This window comes from Muscardinus avellanarius (genome assembly GCF_963383645.1).
Source record: "Muscardinus avellanarius genome assembly, chromosome: 2".
Taxonomy (NCBI): domain Eukaryota; kingdom Metazoa; phylum Chordata; class Mammalia; order Rodentia; family Gliridae; genus Muscardinus; species Muscardinus avellanarius.
The window spans coordinates 83,613,901-83,636,990 of NC_137787.1; the positions used below are offsets into that span (position 1 = coordinate 83,613,901).

The 23,090-nt window shown below is 39.2% G+C and overlaps 1 protein-coding gene across 2 annotated transcripts in view; it reads left to right on the forward strand.

Annotated features, from left to right (window-relative positions):
• NEB (nebulin) overlaps positions 1 to 20,991 on the forward strand; it is a gene marked incomplete at both ends in the record, with an annotated part of 222,697 nt that extends 201,706 nt beyond the window's left edge. For both annotated transcript variants that reach the window (XM_080719851.1, XM_080719850.1), the window contains 16 exons: positions 1,203 to 1,295; positions 2,969 to 3,061; positions 3,554 to 3,646; positions 5,314 to 5,406; positions 7,080 to 7,172; positions 8,121 to 8,213; positions 8,742 to 8,834; positions 10,578 to 10,670; positions 10,946 to 11,038; positions 11,371 to 11,463; positions 12,304 to 12,411; positions 12,521 to 12,704; positions 12,981 to 13,073; positions 14,248 to 14,400; positions 14,926 to 15,032; positions 20,818 to 20,991. In XM_080719851.1, coding sequence (XP_080575977.1) covers positions 1,203 to 1,295; positions 2,969 to 3,061; positions 3,554 to 3,646; positions 5,314 to 5,406; positions 7,080 to 7,172; positions 8,121 to 8,213; positions 8,742 to 8,834; positions 10,578 to 10,670; positions 10,946 to 11,038; positions 11,371 to 11,463; positions 12,304 to 12,411; positions 12,521 to 12,704; positions 12,981 to 13,073; positions 14,248 to 14,400; positions 14,926 to 15,032; positions 20,818 to 20,991 — 1,749 coding nt within the window. The remainder of the gene's footprint in view (positions 1 to 1,202; positions 1,296 to 2,968; positions 3,062 to 3,553; positions 3,647 to 5,313; positions 5,407 to 7,079; positions 7,173 to 8,120; positions 8,214 to 8,741; positions 8,835 to 10,577; positions 10,671 to 10,945; positions 11,039 to 11,370; positions 11,464 to 12,303; positions 12,412 to 12,520; positions 12,705 to 12,980; positions 13,074 to 14,247; positions 14,401 to 14,925; positions 15,033 to 20,817) is intronic.
• Positions 20,992 to 23,090: the final 2,099 nt, after the last annotated feature.

Genomic DNA, 23,090 nt, shown 5'->3' on the forward strand with positions numbered 1-23,090 from the left:
TAAAACATAAAATAGTAAGGCTGAGAGTGTAGCTCAGAAGTAGAATGCCCTAGGTTCAATCCCCTCTACCCAAAAATATGAAAAATTATATATAGGATTCAGTACTAGCCACATTTGTAGGCATTCCCTGGGGGTTTTGGAACATAACCCTGTGGATAAGAGATGAATACAGCATACAAGAAAGATGAGGGGTTACAATTTAAGTAAGGACCCCGATCCCTACCCTTAAAGAGGCAGGAAAGAGATCAACTGTCCCTCGCCTCAAAATTGCTCTCCATTATCCAAATGTGGCTCCATAAAAATTAAGTATAGAGCATGTGTCATTTAAATTGTCATTTAAAAATGTGTCATTTTAAAATGTGTCATTTAAAACTGTATTAAGCAGGGTTCAATCCCTATCATTAAAAACAAAAAAATTTTTTAAACTGAGCTGGGCAGGGGGGCACATGCTTGTAATCCCAGTACTTTGGAGGCTGAGACAGGAGGATCGCAGATTCGCAGACAGCCTCATCTGCTTAGTGAGGCCCTCTGCAACTTAGTGAGACCTTATTTCAAAATAAATAATAAAAAAAACAGGGCTAGGGGGGTGGCTCAGAGGTAGAATGCTCCTGGGTTCCATCCTAGTACCACAAAAAAAGTAAATAAAAATAAGCCAGGCATGATGGCGCATGCTTGTAATCCCAGCATTCGTGAGACTGAGACTGGAGGATTGTGGTTTGCAGACAGCCTCAGCTACTTAGGTCCTCCGCAACTTAGTGAGACCCTGTTTTAAAATAAAGAATAAAAATTAGGGCAGGTGGGGTGTAGCTTGGAGGTCAAATGCCCCTGAGTTCCATCCCCAAACCCACAAAAAAATAAATAAATAAATAAACAAATAAATAAATAAATAAATAAATAAATAAAAGCCAGGTGTGGTGGCGCATGGTTGCAATCCCAGCACTTGGGAGGCTGAGACAGGAGGATTGCACAGGTTTGAAGCCAGCCTCAGCTACTTAGTGAGGCTTTCAGCAAATTAGTGAGACCCTGTTTCTAAATAAAAGAAGTATAAAATAGGTCTGGGAGTATATCCCGGAGGTAGAAAAACCCCTGGGCTCCACCCCCAGTACCACACAAAATAAACACTGTAGGGCCACTAGTTAGACACATGTTGAGAAGACTTCCTGATGTGTGACAATGCCTCTCTGTCCACATTTTTTGTACAGGTAAAGTACAAAGAAGCAGTTGGACAAGGAACTCCAATCCCTGACCTGCCTGAAGTGAAACGTGTCAAGGAGACCCAGAAGCACATTAGCTCGGTTAGTGGCCCGGCTGTCCGCGTGCACGTGTGCTTACGTCCCTCCGCTGCCCAACCCCCCACCCCCCCACCCACTGTTCATCTGTCCCTTCTTTGTACCAAGGGCCTCCCAGGTCTTGTTGATACTGTGAATCTTCCCTCAGTCCAAAAGGGAACACTACAGGTTGCAAAAGAAGATAAGAAGCCTAGTCACATTCTTTACATCTCATTCCCTTTTGACTCCCTGTTTATATTCTGGCTTTCTTGTGGTATAAATTTCATTTCAGATTTGTGTCCACTAATCCGAGAAAACTGGCTGCTGGCCTCTGTGTTGCTTTGTATTACAACGTCTTGCCTTTCCCTAACCTTGTTTTGTTGTCCATGATCTGTCCTTTTGCCTTCCTGGGTAAATGGTTAAAGAAACACAATTTTGAGCTGGGCGTGGTGGTGCACGCTTGTAATCCCAGTGCTTGGGAGGCGGAGACAGGAGGATCGCACGGGTTCGAAGCCAGCCTCAGATACATAGTGAGGCTCTCAACAACTTAGTAAGACCCTGTTTCCAAATAAAAGTATAAAATAGGCCTGGGGGTATAGCCCGGAGGTAGAAAAGCCCCTGGGTTCCACCCCCAGTACCAAAAAAAAAAAAAAAAAAAAAAACCACCATTTTGTTACCAAGGTTGTATATAGTCTAAGATTCTTAAAAAGTTTCCTACTAAAACAAAGATGTCACTGCTAGGTTGTCATTGGATCTATGAATTAACTTGTGACACAAACTTGATGGGCACTAGACACAAACCGCTCAGGGGCTAGTACACCATAGAAGTCATCTGTTTCAAAAGAATTCATTCATTTCTTTTGGCTAAAAGGTCTTAACATTAAGAAAGAAAGTGGCAAGAAATTCAGAAACTAGCAGTTCCTTACTCTTTTCTTTAAACTTTAGTCCTTTCATACTATCCCTGGAAATAAGGATTTCTCCCCATTTAAAGTTTATTTGATCTAGCAGTCATCAATAAAACTTGCAGAGAAAAAATGCTTTTCTTGAAAAAGCAGTCTAATTTTATGTCTCTTCATAGCAAGGGACCTACCAATTAGAAGACATTTAAGAATTTTTATTAGAAAATATAAAATGAACAGAAAATTCTCAATAACCTTGAAAACAAAATACCATATGATTAGAAAATTATAAAATTAACAACCTACTTAGTACAAATCTAATGAAGGCCTAAAATTTCTCATCGTTTAATTTTTTATTACTATTGAGTGAATTTTAGGAATGCAGTAAGTATTGGCTGTAGAAAATGCAATTGTTAGCCGGGCGTGGTGGTGCACGCTTGTAATCCCAGCATTTGGGAGGCTGAGACAGGAGGATCATGGTTTCAGGACAGCCTCAGCTACTTAGTGAGGCCCTTTGAAACTCAATGAGACCTTGTTTCAAAATAAAGAATAAAAACTAGGCCTGGGGGTGTAGCTCGGAGGTAGAATGCCCCTGGGTTTCGTCCCCAGTACTGAAGAAAAAAAAAATGCAATTGTCTGGGTGGTAAAATTACTGCTTTCAAATTTATTTCCTTACTCCTTGAATGTCATATTTGAAAGATTGCTTTTATGATTTCTTGCCAAACAGCCCACATGTAACTGTAATCTAAAGGATTTATAGTTATTTTGCCTTTTTTTGGGAATTCTAATTATTTTCTACAGGTTATGTACAAAGAAAACTTGGGAACAGGCATCCCGACCACTGTCACTCCAGAGATTGAGAGAGTCAAACGCAATCAAGAGAACTTTAGCTCGGTATTTACAAATCTATCAAATAAACTATTTCTCATTAAGAAAAATCCAACTACCAGATAACCCATCATCCTTTTTTTAAAAGTAACATCTTAACCTCAAATTCTATATGTGTCTGTGTGTGTATTATTTGACCCAAAGCACCTGACTTAATACTGAATCATTAATACAGAATTATTATTACTATTATATTTTAACATTTTCAGCCACTGACTAGTGTGAGTACCTAGATCTGAATAATGTAAGCAGAATTAACACTCGTCCTTATACTCACATTTTATAACTCGATGCCTCCCATTGGGCTTGTCCATTCCTAAAATTAGCTTTGTAGAGTTCATCCTTAAAACTGTAAGTACAAAAGCAAAAACATTATCCTTACTAAATAATACTTACTAAAAAAAAAAAACTCCCTCCTCACCCACACCCAACTCCCTCTCTTCCTCAGTCTCTGTGCTTGCTTTGAGTGTCTTTTGGGAACTTTTTTGTATCTCACAGGTTTTGTACAAAGAAAATTTGGGGAAAGGAACCCCCACAGCTATTACTCCAGAGATGGAGAGAGTCAAGCGCAATCAAGAGAACTTTAGCTCGGTATTTCTCAAGGGGCAAAAAACAAACCAAACCTCTTAATTCTTATTAAAATAATATTTTAACACATTACAAATATAAAATTACTAAGCCCCTACTATGAAAGGAATGATTCCTTATATTACTTCAGTTTTCAACCCAAATCTAATTTAGTATTCACTTTTGTTCTGGTGTGAAATTTTAACTGCTTTCTCTAAGACGTAGATATTTATCACATTCCTTAAATCCCTGTAATACTCAGTGTTTCTTTCCTCCGATCCTCCCTTAATAATTATAAGAATTTCTAACTGGCGTGGCACAAATCAAAAGTAATACCTAACACGTCTTCAAAAGGACGATGCTAATTAGAATTTTATGTGTACTTCTTGTGGCGATTTGAAGTATTGTGTTTTTGACTTTTCTTAAAAAGATTATGATTCATAAGCATTTTGATTCAAAGATAACACAACAATCCGCAGTAACTTAGAAATACGAATTTACCTGTTCGGGCTATTTTTTATATACCATGCAAGATATATATGAGTTTTCTTCTGCACATATTCAGGATCGTTAAAAGCTAAGCAAAATATTTGTTTAGTTTTACTACTTGTTAATATTTATTTTCCCCCAAACTCATTTTCTCTCTTTTGTTATTCTAGTTATGTTACCAAAAACTCTTTCTAGATACTAGCATAAATTAGCTTAAGTACTATTTGATAAAGCCTAATCCTTCTGTCTTTAAGAGAAGGCCTGTATAATTCAAGCCACTTCTGCCTACAGCCTAGCAGCTGTAAATGCATGGATGCAAGACAGACATTTTACTACATATAACTAAATATCCAAAGGTGTTTTATATTTGCTTTCTTCTTTCTTCTTCCTTTCTTTCTTTCTTTCTTTTTTTTTTTTTTCTTTTTTTTTTTTCCTTTGTGGTACTAGGGATGAAACTCAGGGGCATTCTAACTCAGAGCTACACCCCCAGCCCTATTTTTTATTCTTGATTTTGAAACAGGGTCTCACTGAGTTGCGAAGGGCCTAAGTAGCTGAGGCTGGCCACAAGCCGGGATCCTCCTGTCTCTGCCTCCCAAATGCTGAGATTACAAGTGTGCGCCACCATGCCCGGCCTGTTTTATTCTTAAGAATAAATCTATTTTACTTTATCATAAAAACAAACTAAAAATTGCTCTTAGAAACCTTTTCTTAAATGTGTATGGGTGGCCGGGCGTGGTGGCGCATGTTTGTAATCCCCGCGCTTGGGAGGCGGAGACAGGAGGATCCCGCTGGTTCGGAGCCAGCCTCGCTGGCTTAAGAGACTCTGTTTCCACATAAAAATGTTAAAAAAATAGGTCTGGGAGTGTAGCCCATGGGAGTGTATCTCGGAGGTAGAAGGGCTTCCAGGAACCCCAGTACCACCAAAAAAAAAAAAAAAAAAAAAATGTGTATGGGTGGTACGTAGGGACTGAACCCAGGAACACTCGACCACTGAGCTTCATCCCAGCCCTTTTTTATTTGCAAACAGGATCTCAATAAATTGTAGAGGCTGGCTTCAAGCTTGTAATTCTCCTGTCTCAGATTCTCAACTCCTTGGATTACAGTCATGCACCACCACACTAAGCTTTTTAAGAGACTTTTAAGATCAAGTCTACCTAAAAGATTGATCCAGGGTGATTTGATTGTTGGTTTTGTGCACACAGATATTGTACAGAGAGAACTTGAGCAAGGGGACCCCTCTACCTGTCACTCCTGAGATGGAGCGAGTCAAACGCAATCAAGAAAACTTTAGCTCGGTATTTGGGGAAAAAGTCCCTTTAACTCCATATTAAAAAATAATTCCAATAAAACAAAACTTCTCACTCTTTGTCCCCTTATAATAATCAATTTAACAAATTCTTTAAAAATTCTTACCAACTGAATCCTGTCTTCCAAATCTCTCACTCACTATTTGATTCTAATTCTTTTCATCTCCTATAATAATCCCTTAAAACTTTTCTTTCCTTCTCTTTTCACTTTATGTTACTGCTGGGACTCTAGAAATTAAATGAGTTTCTAAAACAAACCAACCATTGAAACTCTTACTGGAAATTCTTTTTACCTACTGCTTCTGGGTTAGCACTGAAAGAAAAGATACTGAACTGGAGGCCACAGGTAGAAATAGCAGCTCTTGTTTGGGAATAGGGCTCAATGTAACACAGATCCTACCCAGATACGCAGCATCTAGAGAGAAAACTGCTCAATAATGAAACCAAAAGTGCTTATTTTGACACTTGCCCTAAACAAATATTTTTATGACTAGGAATCCAGGTCTTCTGATTTTTTAAAAAATACATAAATCAGGCCATGCATTTATGCTTAATATTATATTCACTATTAATTGTTGTTCCTGAAAAACTCTATAATACTCAACAGTGTATGATACTTCAATATAAGGATCTTAGGTTTACTCACGCCTGAGATGAAGAATTAAATGTTATTAGAAAAATTTATATGGATTTACTTTTGAGGGTGGGGTATTCATCTAAAATGCTTTTAATTATTAGTTTAATTATTTTCCATAAGTTTTTATTCTTTCACATAATTAGATTAGTAACTTTCTTTAGTCCCACTGTTTTTTGTTGTTGTTGTTGTTGTTGTTGTTGTTGTTGTTTGTTTTATCTTGTTTTTAATTACTATCCTCTAACAACTTACCAATTTTGTTAACTTTCCAATGTCAGTTAATATGTTATTTGGGATGTTTTATGCACTCATTGTTCTTGTCTTGAAAGGTTTGTATCCATTTTCAAAATTAAGTTTTAATTGTTTGCCTTCTATATTAGAGTAAGTATATTATTATCCTATCTGTTTGAAACTAATGATCCTGATGATCATCTACATTTTTTTTAAAGTAACCATTTGTATTAATTTTTACACAGGTTGCATTAGGTAAAATTGCCCATTGGGGCATAGGCTCTTTAGATACTGTGGGAAATATTATTTGTTTACTTTGTGGTACTGGGAATTGAACCTAGGAGTATTCTACCTCTGAGCTACAAACATGTCACCAACCCTTTCTACTTTTCAGTCTGAAACATGATTGCACTAAGTTACTGCAAGCTGGTCTAGAGTTTTAAATATCTTTTATACTATCCAATGAACATTCTATGTAGGAAAATATTTGCTGATCTCATTTTTAAACTATTTTTCTATTGTACACTGAACATCCTGGTGCTTTTATAAAGTTATTTGTATTTTCCCCTAATTCCTAACACAGGAAATATATATTTCTTTGTGGGTGTGACTAAAAAGATGAGCATCAAATACGTGGGCACTGCAGCATGTCCTTACCCAGGCTGTGCTTACACAGAGCAGGGGACTTGGTGAATTTGTCTTTCCTCCCTGATGCCTGGAGCCTCACACTACAAGATAGACGAAGGGGCCATTTTGACTGCTCGTGTTTTTTCCAGATGTTTCTTGTGTCATACAGGTGTTGTATAAAGAGAACCTTGGAAAAGGGATTCCAATCCCCATCACTCCAGAGATGGAGAGAGTCAAACACAATCAAGAAAATTTTAGTTCGGTATTTAAAATTAAAAAAAAATCCTTTTAACTGTTTTAAAATGCTTTAAAAAGATTAATGGCTAGACTTTTAAATCTAATCAACTTATCCCAATTAAAAATTTGACCTCCTTCCCAACTTAATGCTACCATTCCCTATGAAAGTTACTCCACTTTAAACATTAATATAATCATTTAACTTAACTTTTTAAAAGTTCTCAGTATTAGATTCTAGCTTTCAAAAATATAACATTCTCAATGTCTAAGCATCCGTATTTATGTTGCCTTGGAAATTTTGATCTGACCATCAAGCTTAAAATTTATTCTATAAAAATCTGACTGTTGGTCTCATTTCCTACTCTAACCTTCTCTTATCTTTACTAGTACTTGTACAGATATTTTAAAGTTCATTTTAAAACCTTATCCTTGTTCCCTCTTTGCCTTAAAAATAATCTTCCCGATATATTTACCCAAACTAAAAAGTTAAATTACTTTGACTCCTTTTGAAAATTAGTAAAAGATTTGTGTGTATCTCCATACATACAATATTTATAAAACCCAAACATCTTTACGTAGTTTATTAATAGCATTTCTAAATTAAAAATAACTCAGTCTGTTTCATTTGTCTCCTGCCTGTTTCTATTTCCCCCTGCATAACAAGCTGAGGAAGACTAATTCTTCTCCCTTTTACGGGGCTCTTCCTTGTTGAGTCTTACAGATCAATTAGTTCAAACCACAGACATTAAAATCTTTCTTTTCATGTTTCTTAGTTTTTGCTGCTCTCTCTTGCATTCCTTTGCCTTTAAAGATGACTTTATGCTCATACAGGTAGAACCTAAAAGCTTCTGGTATTTCCCTTCCTCTAACTCCTTCTTTTCCTCCCTCCCCTCCCACTCCTAACTACTCCAAAAAAGTGGGGGGAAAGTGATTGATTGCTCTTTTTTGTTTGGGATGCTTTCTTATCACACAGGTGTTATATAAAGAAAACCTGGGGACGGGAACTCCAATCCCCATCACTCCTGAGATGCAGAGAGTCAAACACAATCAAGAAAACCTTAGCTCGGTATTTTGAAAAGAAAAGGAGTTTTAAAGACTTAACCCCAGAACTAAACAGATCCTTAATATTCTTTAAAAAAAAAAAAAACTCTCTTCCCTTCCTTTGCTCCTAATATAATCTTACCTTGCAAAAGAACATAGGTTCTCATTTCTATAATAATTTTTAACTTTACTCTGATACTTAAAAACATGTTTTAAGAGAAATAATGAGTGTTTTAGTTTGGGGGGATAACAAAATTGAGTTCTAACCATCGCAAGTCCTTGTGGTTATTTAAGAGGCACCCTGCTCATAGAAATGAGAAAAATAACATGACAGCTCCAAGACTGATCTTTCCCTGGCAGCGGAGAACCCTGCTTTCCTGGAGGTTGCAGATTCCCCAAACCATAACAGCTTCCAACTAGAGTAATACACGGCACCTTGCCAGCATGTAACTCCCAGCTCCACAGATGGCTGCGCCATAGGCTGACCTCACCCTTAAAACCCACAAATGAAATGTCACTTATGGTCGTTTTCTGATGCTTTCTCATTGTACAGGTTCTATACAAAGAAAACATGGGCAAGGGAACCCCCTTACCTGTCACTCCTGAGATGGAGAGAGTCAAACACAATCAAGAAAATATTAGCTCGGTACTCTGGCAAGAAAAGAAAAAACTATTTTCATGATTTAAAATAATACATATTAATCCTAATTTTTAAAGTCAACTTAAGTTTTGTGAATTTCTTCACCATATTCATCCTTCCTATAGGGGCTACTCCCAGTCTTAATCCCATAACAAAACTGCTTTAATCTGTAACTTAAAGCTCTAATATCAAGAAATAACAGGCTTTCCTACAAAATGTTCTTTCGCTCATCTCTTCCCGCACTTAACTCGGCACTATACCCGAGGTCTCTTTGTTTTATGTAATTGTGAAATCTGGAGTGGGCTGTGTGGGGTGGTATAGGAAGTGTAGGGGTTTCCCTTGAATATTAGAGTTCTGATTTCACTGTTCTTGTACTGAAGACTTTGGATTTTAAGTTACTTTGTCAGGTTGGGGGCTTTGTTTTTGCAGGGAGGGGGGTTGAATCAGGGGCCTCAAGAATGCTAAGTGCATGCATGCTCTAATGCTGAGCTATAGCTCCAGCCCGACCCTGTCAGATTTAGACAAAGAGACCTTGGGAAAAATAACTCCTGATCTTCTCCTTCAAGGATAACGAGACAAATTACAATCCAATAATAGTTTTGGTGATTGAGTGCCAATCTGTTGAAAAAGTGTGACCAGAGTGTTTTATATTTAACCCATCTTAGTTTTTTTGTTTTTCCTTTTGTCTTTATCATGGCCTTTAAATGCTGGGTTTAGCAAACCATTTCCTGTAAAGCTTATCCTCTGTGATATTAAATATGTCTATAAATGGCCAGGAAATTGGGGTTCGTGTGGGGAGTTTAGCTGTCGGTAAGCACTGAACACCTTCTGCTGCTCAGCGTTTACACTGCCTGTAGGTTTCTCCCCAGTCCTTGTGCTGCTGAGAATTAGCATATCTCAGAATCATGTGAAGGGATTTATTAAGCCACATATCTGGGTCCTGGTCCCACCGTGTCTCCCTTTAAAGATCAGGTCTTAGGCAAGAGAATTCGTATTACTAGTCTAATAAGTTCTCAGGTGATACTGACTTGGCTGTCTGGGGATTATATTTTGAGAAGCAGAACTGGAGCAGAATGATTCCTCTTGAATGCTGTTTTCCAAACCTCTGGTTCCCTAAAATGACACTGAGGGGGACAATGAGGCTGAGGTGTTATGATATATTATTGTTTCCTATTTGATTTACCATAATAGTGATGTAACTGCCAAATACATTGCTCCTTGCTGAAAAGTATGACCAATGCCAAAGGCAGAACACAATGGACAGAAAGGAAGAAGGAAGAGAACCCTCTTGCCTCATCTGAGGGCCTAGTTTTACTCACATGTCTATAAGAGTTTAAGTGCTGTAAAAAGGTCTAGTGACCGACTGCGAGACTGGGGCAGCTTTGAGCTCAGTGTAATTCAAGGCCTGTAACTCCTGCTTAGATGATCTGTCTGGGGCCTCACATACACACACTAGTAGTAAAATGTTGTAGCTCTGCCTCTTTTCTGGGAACGCTGAAGTTCTCTCTTGCAAACTGCAAAAGAATTCCGGGCAGGGTCCTACCCTGGAAATATTATCTGGTAACTTTACTCAACTTCCTTTGGAAATACACTGATTGCCATCTAACGTTTTTGCCTAAATGTTTTGGTACCCTGGGCCTCATCAAAGGTTATCTGCTCCGTTTCTTCTTTTGGTTAACTATTTCTCTTTCTTTCTTTCTTTTTCTTTTTGGCTTTTTTTTTTTTTTTTGATCTGTTGGACTCATATAGGTTTTATACAAAGAAAATGTGGGGAAAGCCACCCCAACCCCTGTCACTCCAGAGATGCAGAGAGTCAAACGCAATCAAGAAAACATTAGCTCGGTATTGTCTTGAGAAATGAAGTGCTTTTAATTTGACAACATAACCTCTGCAGTTTGGCCTGTCCCTAACCTCATCCACCTGTTAAACACAGACAAAATGACAGTCACATTTTAATCTCTAAATATCATACTACATTTAGTTGCCAATAACTATGTTAAGAGCTATTCTCACTAAAAGTAATAGATTAAATCTAACATTTCCCTTTCCCCAATTGCCTTGTATTTAAGAGTGAAATTACCTCCTAGTGACTTTCCATACAACTTTGTATCTCACAGGTGCTATACAAAGAGAACATGGGGAAAGCAACCCCCACACCCTTTACTCCCGAGATGGAAAGAGTCAAACGCAATCAAGAAAACTTTAGCTCGGTATTTCAGAGAAGGAAAAACAAATCATTACAATTTTAACCAGCCTGGCCATCATGGTTACACCACTAATTCATCCAGTGTTTTCCAAAACTTCTGTGTCTCTTTTAAAATTCTTCCTTACTCACTTAAAAACAACAGACCAATCGCACTAGCTCACACTGATTTTACCTTTTTTATCTTTTGCTTTCTACCATAACATTTTAATGGCTTTCTCTTCCTGCGGCGTTTCGTATAGAGTGTGATGTAACCGAGGCATAACACCAGCTAAGTGATGGGTTTTCATAACTGGTCTTCTGCTGTCTGATATCTGGATGCTGTCTTGGCTCCTCTAGGTATTGTACAAAGAGAATATGAGAAAAGCGACTCCGACACCTGTTACTCCAGAGATGGAGAGAGCTAAGCGCAACCAAGAAAACATTAGCTCGGTATTTGCTAGGGTTAAAAAGGAGTAGTGCAACGACTTGGGGAATAACACTTTAACATCATGAAAACGCGCCTTTTTCTTTCAACTGAAAAACACACTAAAATTTATAAAGGAAGGGAGATGTAACATCTGGAAAGTAACATTTTAACACCAAATAAACGTGTACTTCTACTGAAAATTTACACTAAAATTAACACAACCGTGCTTCAGTTCCAAATGATCATACTAAACATAACTGTCAGTATTTTTTTCTTCCTTTACTGAGGTAGTATTTTGTAACCAACTATAACAAATTGACTTCCTAACATCCTCCATCTTCTCTACACTATCTCTATGAAACAGGTAATTCTCAGAAATGGATGCCTTTGTTAGCTTTGGTATTTCTGGTGTCTAGAGGGCTTCTTATTAGCATATTGGTTTATGCAATCTGGGTATTATCTAAGGGAAATGATTACTTGTTTTCAAGAGTAGTTCTTTCAGATTCTCTTCAGTATCACATTTACTGGCAAGTAACTATCAAATATGATGCTGTTGGTGCTACAATTCCTAGCAAATTCCTGAAGATACTTCTATTTATTTTCAAAACTATACAGTGCCCCTTCTCCTTTAAAAATGAACAGTTCATTTTCAAAGTGAAAACAAGTCCTTTCTCTTTCCACGTGAGCCCTACCCATCGTCACGCTAACCGGGTCCACAGTTAGTCACAGTCTTAGTGGGTCCTGTCAGTCGACCTGGGCTTCCCTCACCAGCTGCTTTCATCTCCACCTGTCAGAGAGGCTTTGAGGCTTCAGAATCAGGACAGCACCATGACTTATACTCACTCACGGTCTCTCCTCCTTAGGTTCTTTATTCTGACAGCTTCAGGAAACAAATACAAGGCAAAGCTGCCTATGTGTTGGATACCCCAGAGATGAGAAGGGTAAGGGAGACCCAACGGCACATCTCAACGGTGAGTCAGGAATTCTTTAGTGTGGGTTGAACAACCTATGGAGACATATAAAAAGAAAATGGTCACGCCATCACGTTTTCACAAAGCAAATTCATGCATGACATTTCAGGTGAAGTATCACGAAGACTTCGAGAAACACAAGGGTTGCTTTACACCGGTGGTGACAGATCCTATCACTGAACGAGTAAAGAAGAACACACAGGACTTCAGTGACATTAACTACCGAGGCATTCAGAGAAAAGTGGTAGAAATGGAACAAAAACGAAATGACCAGGACCAGGAGACTATTACAGGTAATCAAGAACAAAGGCGATATTAACTATACCAAGGCAAAGTACAACGGATGTGAGTCTGTTTTCATTCATTGTGAAGAAATCCTCTATTATCTCAGTTTGTCAAGCTGAGATCTTTTCTACCTTAGTTTTGTTCTCCTCTGGGAACAGGACCAGAGCCTAAGTTGAGTAAGAGCGACTCAGTCCTCCTGTGGTTGTGTTAAAATTCATGCTTTGGTTTTCAGATTACTGAAGGTGCATGAGAACACCTATATTGACAACTGGTTTTCCTTTCAGGTTTACGTGTCTGGCGTACTAATCCTGGTTCAGTTTTTGATTATGATCCAGCAGAAGACAATATTCAGTCCCGAAGCTTACACATGATTAATGGTATGTTATACCCCAGAAGGCTTGCCCCAATCACATCACCTAGTGGACTAGAGTCGATAATGTTTAGGCTCTCAAATTCTTTCCTACAGAATTTTTAATTTTTTGTGTTGCCATTGACTAGTGGAACAAACTTATCAAGTACAAGTTAGGAAAGGGTTTTGTTTCACTGCCTCAGTTTATGTCTCCTTCAGGCCCCATTATCATTTCTGTTTTCTTAAATAAAAAAGTTAGTAGATCTTTCTAATTAGAAAAATGATGATAAATTGCATAGACAAACTTTCTGAGCACTTTTGTGTCAAGAAAGATTACTAATTCAGCAAAACTTTATGCCTTCTGTTTGTGTTAAAAAGTAAAATAACTGCCAGGCACAGAGGCACACGTCTATAATCTCAGTACTTGGGAAGCTAAGGCAGGAGGATTGCAGGTTTGAAGCCAGCCCCTGTAACTTAGTGAGACTCCATTTCAAAATAAAAAATAAAATAGGGCTGGAGATGTAGTTCAGATGTAGAATGACCCTGGGTTCAATCTCTAGTATCACACACACACACACACACACACACACACACACACACACACACACGAAGTAGAATAGTATTTAGTGTCATTCATCAAAGAATTTAAGCTTTAGTTTACTGATGAAGAGAGACAAATCCTGGGAATACCTTGACATATATTGTTTTAAAGCCCCCCCCCCAGTATCATAGAAACAGAGACAGAGCTTTGAATACTGGCTGTTTCATGGGTGCAATGACAAATGGGTGCAAATGCCTATGAACCCATTCACTTGGGAGGCTCATGCAGGAGAATTACAAGTTCAAGGCCAGCCTGAGCAATTTAGTGAAACTGTTTCAAAATTTAAAAATTAAAGGGCTGGGGATGTAGCTCAGTGGTAGAGTGCCTGGATTTAGGCTTCAGTACCACATCATGCAAAAAACATAAACACCATAAAAATCCTGGCTGTACCACTTAACTGTCACATGACCTGTGGCCATTTACTTTTAAGCTCTCATATGTTAAGATAGAGATGACAACTATATACCAGCAAAGTTGTAAGGATTTAATCCACAGGAAACTACTTGAAACTATTCTTGGCAAAAATATAACCACAACGGAGACGCCATTACCGCAAGGCATTCTCAGCATAGAAATGTCATCTCTGCTGCTTCCCTCCCAGCCCAAGCTCAGCGCCGGAGTCGGGAGCAGTCGAGGTCGGCCAGCGCGCTGAGCATCAGCGGAGGCGAGGAGAAGTCCGAGCACTCGGAAGGGGCCGACCACCACCTCTCCACCTACAGCGACGGAGGCGTCTTCTTCTCTGCAGCCTCCACAGGTACCAGTGGACAGTGCTGGCCTGACAGTCCTGGCTGCCCCGCTCGCGGCTGTCACCGGGAGAGCAGCTTTGAGTTTATTTAAAAAAAAAAAAAAAGGAGTAGTTTATGAGGTTAGATGTTTCATTTTCATCAGTTTTATTAGGTTCTCCTTTCTTAGAAATACATTAAGTTGGCCGGGCGTATTGGCGCACGCTTGTAATCCCCGCGCTTGGGAGGCTGAAACAGGAGGATTGCGCAGTTTCCAAGCCAGCCTCAGCTACTGAGTGAGGCTCTCAGCAACTTCCTGAGATCCTGTTTCCAAATAAAAATATAAAAAAATAGGTCTGGGAGTATAGCCTGGAAGTAGAAAGCCTCTGGGTTCCACCCCTAGTACCACCAAAAAAAAAAAAAAAAAAAAAAAAAAAAAGGAAAGAAAGAAAAGAAATAATTAAGCTGGGGATAAAGAACATTGCTCAGCTGCTAAACACAGGTTAAAGGTAGAGCCACATTTTTCTTTTCTTGTATTTTTCTCCTCCTTTTTACAGCTTACAAACACATAAAAACCACAGAGCTCCCGCAGCAACGATCCTCTTCAGTTGCTACCCAACAGACAACACTGTCTTCTATCCCATCACATCCATCTACTGCTGGAGTGAGTAAAGAATGTATTCAAATCATTATTGTTTTTTGATATGTGTAAACACAATTATAAGTATTCTGATCTTTTTCCCCTAAACTAAATCTTTTGTTAATTAATTAAATAATTAATTAATTTGTGGGTTTGGGGATGGAACCCAGGGATTTTCTATCTCCAAGCTTCACCCCCTGCCCTAATTTTATTCTTTATTTTGAAACAGGGTCTCACTGAATTGCAGAGGGCCTCACTAAATCGCTAATGCTGTCCATGAACCTCAATCCCCCGTCTCAGCCTCCCGAATGCTGGGATTACATGCATGTGACACCACGCCTGGCTTAAATCTTCTATTATAATTTTTTTTACTATACATCTCATGTTAATGGTCAATATCAGACAACCTTCATTACCACCCAAAACCAAATTAATGAAAAGCATTATTCAATGATTGTGTGTGTGTGTGTGTGTGTGTGTGTGTGTGTGCGCGCGTAAGTGGGAATTGAACCCAGGGGCAGTCTACTGCTAACCTATACCCCAATCCTATTTCATTTCATTTATTTATTTATTTGGTGGTACTGGGGTTCCTGGAAGACCTTCTACCTCTGGGCTACACTCCCAGACACCTATTTTTTATATTTTTATTTGGAAACAGGGGCTCCAGCGCGGCTGGCTTCGAACCTGTGCGATCCTCCTGTCTCCACTTCCCAAGCGTGGGGATTACAAGCGTGCGCCACCATGCCTGGCTTATTTTTTATTTTGAATTAGGGTCTCACTAAGTTGCTGAGGCTGGACTCAAATGTGTGATCCTTCTATTTCAGCTTCCCTGTTTCAAAAATAAAAAATAAAAAAAATAAGGTGTTGGGTGTAGCTTGGAGGTTGAATGCAATTGTGTACCATCCCCATACCTGCAAATAAATAAATAGATAATATGTTAATTCTAAAATCTTTTTTTGCGGTACTTGGGTTGGAATTCTACTTCCAAGCTACACCCCAGCCCTATTTTTTATTCTTTATTTTGAAACAGGGTCTCACTGAGTTGCAATGGGCACTAAGTAGCTGAGGCCGTCCACAAACTACCATCTTCCTGTTTCAGCCTCCGAAATTCTGGGATTACAAGCGTGCGCCACTACACCTGGCTCTAAACATATATTTGGCATAGTAATAGGTATATAAAATATATGAAGTCCAAGCCGGGCGTGGTGGCGCATGCTTGTAATCCCCTAGCTTGGGAGGCAGAGACAGGAGGATCACGAAAGTTCAAAGCCAGCCTCGCTGGCCTAAGAGACCCTGTTTCCAAATAAAAATATAAAATAGGTCTGGGAGTTTAGCCCGGAAGTGTGAAATAGAAGGGTTTTCAGGAACCCCAGTACCACCAAATATATATATATATGAAGTCCATAAATGAACTCTAAAAGTTATAAATCAATAGAAAGAGGATGAATAATTAATAATATGATCTTGGAATAACTGATTATCTATTTAGCAAAAAGAGAAAAAAATAATAAAATGAGACACTTATTTCAACACATACTTACAGAGTAGCTATACCAAAGATCTAAACATAAAAACCAAGATTGTAAAAATAAGCCCTGAAAAAGAGTCTGCTTTTTTGCAATATTTTTCAGCACTGGGGATGGAACTCATAGGCATTCTACCTCCGAGCTACACCTCAGCCCTCTCTGAGAACCCGAGATCCCCGTCTCAGCCTCCCAAGTGCTGGGATTACAAGCGTGCGCCACCACTCTCGGCTGAGACTGCTTTTATAACATTAGCAGTGTGGAAAGCCTTCCAAAGCAAGTTGCAAAATCTAGAATTATAAGAAAAAAGACCAGCTGGGCATGGAAGTACATGCCTGTAATCTCAATATGGGCGGCCCAGACAGGAGGGTCACAGGTTAGAGGCCAGCTCAGCAACTTAGTATGGCCCCCAGAAGTTTAGTGAGACCCTGTTTCAAAATATTAAAAAATGAATAAATAAAATAGGGCTAGGGGTGTAGCTCGGAGGTAGAATATCCCTGGATTCCATCTTCAGTACCACACACACACACACACACACACACATAAATTTGCCTGTAAGTTTTTATTTTTGTGTAGTATTAGGGATTGAGCACTGGGGCATTCTCCCTCCCATCCCAGCAACACCCCAGCTCTGTTTTATTTTTATTTGGAAACAAAGTCTCAGTAGGCTGATGAGAGCCTCACTACTTGCTGAGGCTGTACTCCAATCTGCGATCCTCCTGTCTCAGCCTCCAAACTACCAGGATTAAAGGTGTGTGCCACCATGCCTGACTGACCATAAATGTTTAAATGTTTCTATGACACAAAGAAACTTGTTGAATGAGGGAAAAATATAACATTCATAAAATACTAATATTTAAAAAGAATAAAGCACTCCAAGTTCAATGACAAATGCGCTCTCTCTCTCTCTCTTTCTCTCTCTCTCTCTCAAGACAGATGTGAAGCCAGGCATGGTGTAATCCCAGTACATGGGAGACTGAGACAGGAGGATCTCTGGTTCTCAGACAGCTGCAGCTACTTAGTGAGGCCCTCTGCAACTTAGTGAGACCTTGGTTTCAAAATAAAGAATAAAAAATAGGGCTGGGGGTGTTGCTTAGAGGTAGAATGTCCCTGGGTTTCATCCCCAGTATCACAAACAAAAAAATATATACATGTGAAAGAGTATGAATAGATCATTTGTGGCAATAAAAGTAGAAACCAAAAAGGTGTCCGTCGTGACTAGTGATCAGAACATACAAATGAAATTAATAAAGTTGAGCACTAGAGTAGCATTCTCTTTAATTTTTGTGTGTGTGTGGCACTGGGGGTGGAACCCAGGGGCTTTTCTACCTCCAGGCTATACTCCCAGACCTATTTTATACTTTATTTGGAAACAGGGTCTCACTAAGTTGCTGAGAACCTCACTAAGTAGCTGAGGCTGGCTTTGAACCTGTGTGATCCTCCTGTCTCAGCCTTCCAAGCGCTAGGATTACAAGCATGCACCATCATGCCCAGCCAGCCCTTTTTATTTTGAAACAGGTTCCCCCTAAATTGCTGAGGCTGGCCTTTTCTCCTGTCTCAATATCCCACGTACCAGGATTACAGGCATGCACCACCATGCCCAGCTAAGAGAGAGAGAGAGAGAGAGAGGAGAGAGAGAGAGAGAGAGAGAGAGAGAGAGAGTTGTTGAAAGTCAAAGTGAGGCTTACATGAAATATTTTAAAACAATAATTTTGGCTACAAAGCTTAACAAAAGTAGAACAGTCCCAGGCTGAATAGACTGTTGCTAAGCAGATATCCTCCAAGTATTTTTTGTGTAAGGTTGCAGTGGCCTCTGTGAAAAGTTGTGATTCTGGCAGCCTTTTGTGATAGTTACTATCAAGCAATTATGCACACACTTGATCCCTTCTATAGAACCTTTCTTTATAAACTTCTATCTTTTTTGGTTAGGGCTTAACAAAAATGCATTCACTCTGATACTGAAAGTTTTCACATGTGAAATATTGCTTTGGCATTTCATATTCTTTCCTAAAACTAAGGTTGACTCTTCAAAAGGTAGAAAAAAGCCAGGAGTGGTGGCTCATGCTTGTAACCCCAGCATTCAGGAGGCTGAGACAGGAGGATTGCAGTTCCACAACAGCCTCAGCTACTTAGTGAGGCCCTTTGCAACTCAGTGAGACCCTATTTCAAAATAAAGAATAAAAAATAGGGCAGGGGGTGTAGCTCGGAGGTCGAATGGCCCTGGGTTCCATCCTAAGACCCACAAAAACAACAACAACAACAACAACAACAACAACAACAACAACAACAAAAAGTAGAAAAAAGGCTAGGTATGGTGGCGGAGGCAGGCCAGCCTGTGTCATTTAGTGAGACCCTGTCTCAAAATAAAATTGAAAAAGGGTCTGGGGGTGCAGGCATTGGCTGAGGATGTAGATTGGTGCTTGCTTAGCAATGTGTGAGCCCCCGAGTTTAATCCCCAGTACTGGGGGTGTGGGGGATGTCAAACTACATGCAAAATTAGCACATACTGTTTTATGGATATATAATTAACACAGTATAAAATTCATAATTTAAGACACATAATTGATTCTTGTTTCATTTAAAAAGTTGCTCTACCATCATCATAGAGTATTTTCATCAAATTTAAAAAGAAAAAAGACTTCTACCGATCAATATTTGCTCCCCATCTCCAGACACTCCCTTTCTGTCCAGTCCACTAATTTATTTTGTTTCTATATTTTTGCCTATTTCAAACATTCAAACATTTCTATACACGAACTCAAAGGATATGTAGACCTTGGAACATGGCTTCTTCTGCTTAATGTTCTGAGGTTCATCCAGGTTCATACACCCCATTCTTTCTATCAAATGCTATTCTAATATGGATATAACTCGGTGGGCATCTGGGTTGTTTCCACTTAAGGCTATTATGAATAATAGTAATCTGCTTTGGACATGGTTGTATAGGTTATTGCACAGACATATTTTCGCTCCTCTTGAGTATACACATGCTCAGAAGTGACATGCTGGGTCATCTGGCACTCTATATTTAACATGATAACTACCAGTTTGTTTTCCAAAATGGCTGCGCCATTTTCTATTCCCACCAGCAGCTTATGAGGGTTCAAATTTCTGACTTTCCCGAAACTTAACATCTATCTTTGTGATGACTGGCACTACTGTGGTGTATGTGGAGTGGTCTCCTGTGCTTTGTATATGTATTTCCCTGATGACTAGTAATGCCCAGTATCTTTTCATGTGCTTATTGGCAATTTCTGTATCTTCTGTGGAGAAATATCTATTCACAAGCCAGGCATGGTGGTACACACTGGTAATCTCAGTATTTGGGAGGCTGAGACAGGAGGATCGCAGGGTGTGCGTGTGTGTGTTACTGGGGATTGAATGCAGAGGCATTCTACCTTCAAACCACACTTCCAGCCCGATTTTATTTCTTGTTTGGAAACAGGGTCTCATTAGGTTTAATGAGAGTTTCACTACTTGCTGAGGCTGTCCTCGAAATTGCAACCCTCCTATCTCAGCCTCTTAAGTACAGGGATTACAGGTGTGTAGCATCACGCCCAGCTAGAATCGTAGGCTAGAGACCAACCTCAACAATTTAGTGAATCCTCTGCAACTCTGTCCCTGGGTTCCATTCACAGTACCAAAAAATAAAGTTCGTTCATATCCTTTGCCTGTGTGTGTGTGTGTGTGTGTGTGTGTGTGTGTGTGTCAGAGAGAGAGACTGAGTTGTAAGAGTTCTTTACATATTAACTGAATGTTAATCCCTTATCAGACATATGGTTTGCAAATATTTCTGAGTTTTTACTTTCTTGGCTGTAGTTACACTTTTTTTTTTTTTTTTTAATACTGGGGATTGAACCCAGGGGCATTCAACCACTGAGCTAAATGCCTCCTACATCCACCCCACTACACCTGGGTAGTTGCACACTTTCTTTTTTTTTCTTTTTTCTTCTTTTTTTTTTTTTTTTTTTTTTTGAGTACTGGGGATTGAACCCAGGGGCATTCTACCTCTGAGCTACACCCCCAGCCTTATTTTTTATTCTTTATTTTGAAACAAGGTCTAAGTTGCGGAAGGCCTCACTAAGTAGCTGAGGCTGGCTATGAACCCGGATCCTCCTGTCTCAGTCTACCAAATGCTGGGCTTACAAGTGTGCACCACCCTGCCTGGCTACTTTCTTTTGTGCAACTTAAATTTGTGGAGTAAGTAACCAGAGATCTGACAACCAGGTATTTAGGTTATAAAAAATCCAACATATGTTTTCCTTTTCTTTCCATTTCCATAACAGAAGATCTTCCGTGCCATGTATGACTATATGGCTGCTGATGCGGATGAGGTATCCTTCAAGGATGGAGATGCCATCGTAAATGTTCAAGCTATTGATGAAGGGTGGATGTATGGCACTGTGCAGAGGACTGGCAGGACCGGCATGCTCCCAGCTAACTATGTTGAAGCTATTTAGGAACTACCAGAATTCACATCTGTCTGCAGAACCTATAAGTTCTGCAGTCAATTGTTTCATTTAGACTCATCACTATAATTCAATTTTTCAAGCTAATGGTTTTTTGTGTCAGTATCACTTATAATTATACCATCTTTTGATTCATTTCATATAAACCCAAATAATTCACCATTAAAACAAATGCTAGTATCATTAATCTGTCCAATATTTAAAATAAGCTTAATGTCTTCATTATTTTCTGGACTTCCACATAAAACTTCAGACAGCAAACCTATAAGTTTAATTTTTTTCAAACATTGCCAATATTACATTTTTCTCTTTGTTTTAAAACAAGCTGAATTTCAGAAGACATTTGAAAAGCTCCTGCAGTGTTATATTGCTACTGTATAACCCAGAGTCTTCAGTTATAAAAATGTGTAACATTTCTTTTCTAAAACATTCTGAACATGTCAAACATACTGAAGGAAAAATGGCAACTATAGTCACCTTTTCGTGCTTACTAAATGCTAATGTTTTTGCATTTCTAATTCAGTTCTGAAGTTGTAAAGCCAATAGTTAATATAGGCTCATGGTAAACTCATAACTAATAAAATCTGTAGTTCTGCAAGAAACTCTGATAGAATGAAATTTATTTATTTATTTATCTATTTATTTATTAGGCAGTTCTGGGGATGGAACCCAGGGGCATTCTACCTCCGAGATACACCCGCAGCCCTATTTTTTATACTTTATTTTGAAATAGGGTCTCACCGAGTTGCAGAGGGCCTCACTTAAGTACTAGCTGAGGCTGTTTGTGAACTGTGACCCTCCTGTCTCAGCCTCTCAAATGCTGGGATCACAAGGGAGTGCCACCACACCTGGCTTGAAATTTATTTTTAATGATTTTAAAGATTTACCAATAAAGCCAGGTGTGGTGGGACACACTTGTAATCCCAGCATTTGGAAGGCTGAGACTGGAGGATTGCAGTTCACGGACAACCTCAACTACATAGTGAGGCCCCCATAACTTAGTGAGATCCTGTTTCAAAATAAAGAATAAAAAACAGGGCAGAGGATGTAGCTCGGAGGTTGAATGCCCCTGGGTTTCATCCCCAGACCTGAAAAAAAAAAAATTTACCAATAAATTACAAAACAAATTCTTTAGATTAAAAATTGTCTAAAATTTACAATATTTATACCCTTTAAAATGCCTAAGAGTGGACACTCAAAACTATATTGCATTCAGCAACCTTCCCTGTAGAGTTTTGGAAACAGCTGTGAGGTTACTCCTAACCTCAAGAGATCTCTCCATGGAACAATGGAGGGGCAAATGGAACAACAGTGGGGCAAAGGGTGAGAAGATAATAATGGCATAATGCATGTTTATAGACTGTCCTTCCCAAAAAGTGAAAGACGTCTCCCTGTGACTTGACATCTGTCATTGTTTTATCTCATTGTTTTGTGTGGTCCTAGAAATCAACCCTAAGGTTTTACACATGTTAAACTGACCTACAACCACAGCCTCTCATGTTTAGCGCACACTCCTGAGACCCACAGGGCATTGTATGCTGACTGCACACTTGTGAGCGACGGGTGTATACCTGTATGCCAGGTCCTGTGTTAGAGGCTGCTGTTCCAGTGAAGAACAAATTGGTGTTCTAATAGAACTTAAAAGACCTAGGAAAAGGCAGATCATGCATGTGTTCACTTTCTGTTACTATAACAAAATCCCTGAGAAAATTAACTTTTCTTTTTTAAATGGTTCACTTTGGCTCAGTTTTGGGGGTTTCAGTCCATGGTCAGTTGGTCCCACTGTTTTCCAGCCTATGCAAATGGCAGAGGAAGCTATTCACCTCATGGCTGGGAATAATAGACCACAGTACCCCAATCCTGGCTGAGGACACATTTCCAGTGACCAACAGACTATGCTTCCTAAAGAGAAGAGCTGTTCCCTTAACTAGGCCACACTCCTAGGGTTCCACCTCTCACAAGCACCATGGAGATTAAGCCTTAAACTCACAGGCCTTCAGGAGACATTCCAGACCCAAACTCACAGTGCCCAAGCATCTAGTGGTGGGAGAGGTCATCACTCTCTGACTCCTAAGTCTTCATCTCGACTG